The sequence below is a fragment of the Halyomorpha halys genome, unplaced genomic scaffold, assembly GCF_000696795.3.
Source record: "Halyomorpha halys isolate HHAL.00 unplaced genomic scaffold, Hhal_1.1 Scaffold14.1, whole genome shotgun sequence".
NCBI lineage: Eukaryota > Metazoa > Arthropoda > Insecta > Hemiptera > Pentatomidae > Halyomorpha > Halyomorpha halys.
In genome coordinates, this window is record NW_027115673.1 from 680,315 (window position 1) to 688,039 (window position 7,725).

Below are 7,725 nucleotides of genomic sequence, written 5' to 3' on the forward strand. Positions count from 1 at the left end.
ATTAGTGTACATATTGTATTTTTTAAAAAGAAGGTTTGTTTCTTGAAATATATTTCCTTAATTTCTAAGCACACTTCTAATTTAATACCAGAAAAAACTGTTTTTGCACTTTTTTGATAGATCAGAAAAAATGAGCTTTATTGAGATTTTTAATAAGACTATATTCCCATATAATTTTAGATATAGGAGCAACTTTTGATTCAATTTTATTGACGTATTGAAGCGTATGAAGTCAAGGCTTTGATGAAAAGTGTAACCAAAATTGTTGAATGCGAGGGTGGTGGACACAAATAAAATGTTTTTACTGTTTTATTAGTTACGGTTAGATAACATAAAACGTTCTTACTGTAGTGACAATAATCAACACACAACATATAACCAAATCAATGGCTGATAACCTCCTCGACTGTTACCAAACCGTTGCAAACGGTTCGATATTTTCACAGTTTGTCACAGAGCAACATTTATACAATAAAAAATGAATTTTTACATCTCGCTTTAACAAAAATAAGGTGAGAAATATAATCACTATGATTCAGAATAACATTTTATTTATAAGAAAAATGACTTTAATTATGGAAAATTACCCCTGTCGAGCAGATCCACTACCTCGGACTACATTTGGACAAAAAATTATCCTGGAATCCTCAAACAAGACTGAAAAAACAGGAAACTGCACGTCGATTTCGACTATTACAGCACTTACTAGACAAATGGTCTAAACTTCTAACAAATTACAAAATACTGATCTACATGACTGTAACAAGGCCAATCTGGATATATGGAGTTGAGCTTCGGGGCTCCACTAAACCTTCGAATTTTTCTCGTATCCAATCCTTACAATCCAAAATCTTCAATGCTCTTTACTTTGTCACAATTAAAATCATATATAAAGACCTTAATGTTCCCGATCTAGCCCGAACCAGATATCACTCCTTCCATTATAAACTCCCTAACCACTCAACCCCCTAGTTTCTAACCTTGTATCCTCTTCCATTCCTGATAATCCTCCGAGGAGCCTGAAAAGAAGATGGCCACGAGACCTGCTAATGTAAAATGTCATTAGTGTGCTACTAATGGGTAGTTGCTCTACACGCCTGTAACACTCCATTTTAACTAACATCAAATTTACTGAATGTATTATATAATATACAGTTGTAAATTTCAATAAAGATATTTAAAACAAGATTTATACCTTTACCTCAAAAAATATTATGAAAAAATAAATAAAACTGTAAAAAAAAAAACAAACATTCTATTTAATTCACCACCCTGAATAACAGAAATTCATCAGAATTATAGAAGATTTAAACAATTTAGAGGTTTTTGTACAAAAATGGATTCCCACTCCTGTGCGGCACACAGTTTAAAAACCACTGTCGTCAGCTTCCAGTTCAAACAGTATTCAAATAGTAATTTCCATAAGATTACTAACATAAGATCTCGCTGTGCTGACGCAATGTAATGAGTTGTAGGATTGGGCTAGTTTAAAACTACAATTAATCAGCTCATCATGAATTATTCACCTCCCTTTTTGAGCAAAGGACAATTAGTTTAATTAACGCATGCATTATAATTAGGACAACATTTGTCTGATCATTACTAATGTTCTAACCGATGTCCTTAAAAAAATTTCAGTTGAAATGGGGCATGTAAACAAGGATTGAAATAAGAGGACACAATAACGTACCCCATTTTATCGATTTAATTGTTTTAGCTCCAAAATTATTTAAAATGTAATCATTCTGTATAAATAATATTATCTAAAATCCTGAATAAATTTCGCAAAGTTTGAGATGAAGCTAAAGGTTTACGATTGAACACATTAGCACACTGCTGGGGAAGGCACCCTAAAAAATCTGGTGCAGTGTGCGCATTACATAATTTTTACTTACCCTCCTACTTTGAGTTAAAATTAATGCTTGTTAAAAAAATATTTCTGTATATAAGTAATCTTATCTTAGATATATAAATCATTTTTATTTTTTTTTTCTCTTTTTCGGCCAAGACTCCCATTGGAGTCCTATACTGCCTAACCATGGTTGGGGGTCAAAGTTCTTCATTTTGTGGGACCGCCACTCAATGAAAAAAGTCAACATCCCAGGCCGGAGTCGAACCGGCACCGCCAATAGACATCAAATTGGTAAGACTATTTCTTAACCCATGAGCTATGGGTGGCCCATAAGTAATCTTATCTTAGATATATAAATATTTTTTTCATTTTCTTGAATCTGGTTATTATTGTTTAAATAAATTATACTGTACCCAATTTAAATCTCAAAACATTCTTTATTTCTCTGAAAACCCAACGTTTCGGCCGCCCTCAAGGACAATCATAATTAAAAATTTACATTAACATCAATAATTTAAAATCATTTTGCAGGTTATTCTGCCCAGGTCATCAATATCAATCAAAACTACCCTAATCTTTCTTATTACAGCAATATTTTTACCCGCATAATCCACTGTACTCTATCTTAGATTCCAACCACATAATTCCAGATCACCTTTTTGGATTCTGAACATACCAGCCCACTATCCAACAATGACATTGGTTGATGTTGTTTCGTTTTCATTGGAGCGCTGAATGTACTGTTCGGGAGTCTTTCTTGAAGAACAGAAGCAAGTCTGGCGCCCAGGACTGCTATAGAAGATCCGTAAATTCCTATCCCTTACATATGTCCTTATTATCCGTTCTTATCTCTGTGACAGATTATTGAAAGTAATTCACAACAGCGTTTGTTTATCCCTCTTTTCTCAGTTTGCTGGTATACCTCTGGTGGTGAAACTAGTGTATTCGGGTGTTTAGGGAGTTTATAATGGAAGGAATGATATCTGGTTCTGTCTAGATCGGTTACATAGGGCACATTAAGGTCTTTATGTATGATTTTATTAGTGACAAAGTAAGGAGCATTGAGGATTTTACGAAGGATTTCGGATTGTAAGGATTGAATACGAGAGGAATTCGAAGGTTTAGTGGAGCCCCAAAGCTCCAGATTGTCTTTATTATAGACATGTAGGCCAGTCTTTTGTAATGAGTTGGAAGTTCAGACTGTTTGTCAAGTAAGAGCTGTAATAGTCGGAATCGACGAGTAGTTTCCAATCACTTATGAGGATTCCATGTCAGCTGTTTGTCCAGACATAGTCCTAAGTAACGGAAATGTTCGACAGGGATAAGTGGAGTACTATTAAGGTTTATTCTGGGACAGGAGGTCATGTACTTACGACGAAGGGTGAATGTGATTCATTGGAATTTATTTTAATCCTCCAGTTTTGGCACCATTCTTCAAGGCTGGTGATGTGGGATTGGAGGGATTGGGATACAATGGAGGAATCATTATTCTCTGACAATAGACATCAGACATCAGCGTACTTAGTGAGGATAGTGTTTGGATAGGTTGGGATACCAGCAGTAAAAACTGAATAAAGGGTAGGACCAAGGATACTTCCCTGAGGTACACCAGCAGACTGAAAAAAGAGGGATGAATAAGCGCTGTTGTGAATTACTTTAAATAATCTGTCGGAGAGATAAGAACGGATAATGAGGAAATATGTGGGGGTTAGGAATTTACGGATCTTGTATAGTAGTCCTGGGTCAAAAGCCTGTTCATCTTCAAGAAAGACTCTCGAGTAGTACATTCCGCGGCTCAATGAAGACGATGGCTACTGCTGGATAGTGGAGTGGGATGTTCGGAATCCAAACTGGTGATCTGGGATTATTTGATTGGAATCTAGGATAGGAAACAGGCGTTTCAAGATGAGTTTCTCAAGAATAATCAAAATTAAAGTTTATTTAACGAAAGCTGTTTTGAAAATTGGGCATTATTAAAGCCCTTTCAAGACTATTTAAATTATGATAAGAGCTAGCTATTATTATAATCCATTGAAGTTTATATTGATACAACCCGTGTAAATTCAATGGTATAAAGTGGCTTCTTCTGTTTAGTCGATTTTAGTAAAAAAGATTTTGTTTGTTCCAATTTAATTTCATGTTATTCTACCCTAATAAATACATAAGACATAATTAACAACACTAAATGCAAACAGACAAAATACAAAACAGACAAAATAACAAACGGACTACCTGCTAGAAAGAACGGTTACGTGTTGGAAAAACCAAAGCTAACCTCTACCTCAATTTCAACCCTGTTCAGTTCTGGCGCAAATTGAGTAAGTTTAATCATAGTAATTGACAATGGTAAATAATGTTTTAATTGTAATAGTTATTAATTAAATTATACTTTTAATAATTAGTTGAAGAAATTATTTATTCTAAAAAACTCTTTTGTTTTGTTTTTTATCGTAAGGCATTTCAATGCAAATAATAAAGTTGCGAAACGTTGCCATGTCATTATTAACTGGTCCTCAAGATCCATATATATATTTTTATATTGTATGTGATTAAACATACACATATATACATATACATACATATTTATTATACAGTAAGATTAAGTGAAAGTAATAATCAAAATCAAAGATAGTATTGATTTGATGAGTGATTGCTCAAAAATTGACGAATAATTTCGAAATCTATGTAAAATTAAACTTTTACAGTATGTAAAAGTAAATGGTATTCTGATCTAGTATTTTAACTCCAGATTGGTATTTAAAGATATGTTCCATTAAATTAAATGAAAATTGATGAGTTCTAAAAACCCTTTAATACCTTATTTCCCATGCAATCTCAAACATTAGGACCTTTCTACACACTTGTGTTTGTCTTTGGAACTACATTGTGTGCTCCAAATAAGGCCTATGAGGTAATGAGGGAATATTTGCTGTAAAATTTACATTTTTCTCTCATATATAAGGATTCGAAAGTTCTTAATTGTGTCAGATTCGTATGAAAATAACAATGAATCCTAGCTTCGCTGTCATTCTTCTTGGTTTAGCCACTACAACCCAATGTTTTCCTTACAACGGGGTTCTCTCCAGTATAAAGAAGCATTTGACGGAGGACATCTTTCTGTGGAAGGACCAAGTAATGGAAGATGCCCATCTGATCCACAACCACATGAAGGACAATGTAGAGGCAATTATGACCGGTGATCCTTACAAAGCCGTCAAGACCCTTACGATGAACTATATCGAATTGGCCAAGATTATCGCAGGTCACGCCCTCAAAAATTCCTATAAGATAGCACATGACCTCAAAGAAGATGTTCAGGTAAAAATCATGTAATATTTGTTATACTTTTATAATATTTTTGATAAATATTTTTTTCTAGCCTGTTGCTAAGCGGAATTCAAATTTGTAAATTATGTGGCTATATAAGGGTGTTTTAAAATTATTTATAAGGCAAAAGTTCTGAAATATCGCTTTAGCTCATGTTATTAACATAAATTAATTAAACATTAACGAATTACTTTTTAAAAACATCTGCCAAGTACATGAGTCCTTCAATATTTCTAGCTATTTTTTATTCCCTAGATTTTTTTAAGTTTCTTTTTTTTGGAAATTATTCCTCAATAAGAATAAATATATACATATATAGATTTATTATATAGATTGGTTTTTTTCTTAGTCAGACTAAGCGACTTTTGCGCTATCCTTATCTAATAAGGATACTTCTTAAGAAGTCCGTGAGATGTTACTGGGAAAGTATTTTTTCAAATGTCATAGTAAATTAAATGAAAAAAAATGGTCAAGCCGTAATAAAATTGGCTTTACACAGACAAAGTCAACATTTACATTACAAATATTGCGTAAGATAAGCTTATAAGCTCAAAAACCACAACTGTTTAAGAACAATTTCGTTATTGAAGGCTAAAAAGCCCTGCTTTGGGGATTTAAATAAAAACGTTTTTTTTCGACTTACTTTTTAACAAATTATGTCAAGTAGAGACAAACTAAATTCTAAACCACGATAACAAACCTTTCTGACAAATTTTAAGAGATTAAAATTTTTACACAGTTTTATAATTTAAATTTTTTTAATAAACGAAATGGACAGGTGTACAAGCATATATGATCCCCTGTATAAACGGGGTGTTTAAGACTGAATTTATATTCCCTTTTCTTTTTTTAATCGTTTTAAGAATTTAGAAAATTCATAGCGATTTTTTTATGAGAATCTTGAAAATACCTCTTTCCATGGGTGATTTTAGAGTTAATCTTCTTCTCTAGGAAAATTTAAATATATAATTATTGTTGAGAAATTCAAGATCACACTCCTCTACTAAGAAATAGTTCATGCAATGCCGCTAAACGTATTCATAGAATTAGTCACAGACTGATTATTTTAATAGTAATATCTTAGGTCCAGGAAATAAAAAATGCCAAAATCGTACGATAAAATTTGTGGACTAATAAATCTTTAACAGTTAAATATATTGTTTACCATCTGTATAATAAATATGTAAAAAAAAAAAGTTATAACGTGTAGAGGTATATCTTACTTTATTATTATTTTTTTATTTATCTAGATTAGTAATGTTATGATAATAAATAAAAATAGTCTATTAAGATTCTTAATTAAATTTTATTGATGTGCATTTTTTTTTTCGTTGAAGTTAGTAATAGATCTTTTTAGATAAATTTAGTATCTTGATTGTAAAATTTTATTTGTTTTCACAGAAAATTATCGAAGAATATAATGCTTATCATAGTCCAGCCGAACAAGAAGCCGAGGATACAGGTACACTGGAAAATGAGGATTCAATTGAATGGGAAAGTGAGGCTTCAGATGAGTTCAAATTAGAGAATTCAGATGGATCAAAAATTGAGGCCTCAGATGAGTTAAAATCGGAGGCTTCAGATGAGCCGAAAGCTGAGAGTTTAGATGAACCAAAGACTGAGGCCTTAGATGAATCGGAAATAAAGATGTTAAATGAGGCGGAGACAAATATCCCAAATAAAGCAGAAACTGAGGATTCAGGTGAATTGAAAACTGAGACCTCAGATGAACCGAAAACTGAAACTTCAGATAAACTAGAGGATTCAGGTAAACCAGAAACTGAGACCTCAGATGAAACAAGAACTGACTTCAGATAAACTAGAGGATTCAGGTAAACCAGAAACTGAGACCTCAGATGAAACAAGAACTGAAATTGCAGAGAAACCGGAAACTGAAACTTCAGATAAACCAGAAACTGAGGATTCAGTTGAAGGGAAAGCTGAGACCCCAGATAAACCAGAAACTGAGGATTCAGATGAAGGGAAAACTGAGACCCCAGATAAACCAGAAACTGAGGATTCAGATGAAGGGAAAACTGAGACCCCAGATAAACCAGAAACTGTGGATTCAGATGAACATGATTCAGATCAAGAACAGCATGGTGTTCAATCTAAACGTATATTCGGATCAAACATGGAAGTATCTTTCAAAAAAGGACATAATTTCGGAAAATGAACTGTAAATTTACAATATTGAATTTACCAAAATGTGTAAAAACAACACATTTTTTATTGTCAAATTAAACGTTTATAAGTCAACGTTTTTGTAAAAAATACCTGGAAATGATATGGCAATGTTTTTCAATAAAATTATTCTTTGTGTTGTTAATACTCCTTTTGTTCTACTTTTTTAAATTCTATATTTTATAACGAATTTAGATCTTAGGAGATAAAATGTTGAATGTGGTTTCAACAATTCTAAGTCAAGAAATACAATTTGGAAAAGCTTAGCTAATTAAAACAAAATATTAAAGAAGTTATAACTTCATTAGATCACTTTTTTTTTTTTTTTTTTTAATTTTTTTTGGTACTTCCATATTAACGTC

General features: G+C 32.4%; 1 protein-coding gene across 1 annotated transcript; it reads left to right on the forward strand.

Annotated features, from left to right (window-relative positions):
• The first annotated feature begins 4,858 nt into the window (after window positions 1–4,858).
• Window positions 4,859–7,510, forward strand: LOC106679701 (germ cell nuclear acidic protein). The gene is made up of 3 exons (XM_067052688.1): window positions 4,859–5,170; window positions 6,581–6,947; window positions 7,012–7,510. The coding sequence occupies exons 1-3, from the start codon at window positions 4,859–4,861 to the stop codon at window positions 7,353–7,355; spliced, it is 1,023 nt and encodes a 340-aa protein (XP_066908789.1). The 3' UTR covers window positions 7,356–7,510.
• Window positions 7,511–7,725: the final 215 nt, after the last annotated feature.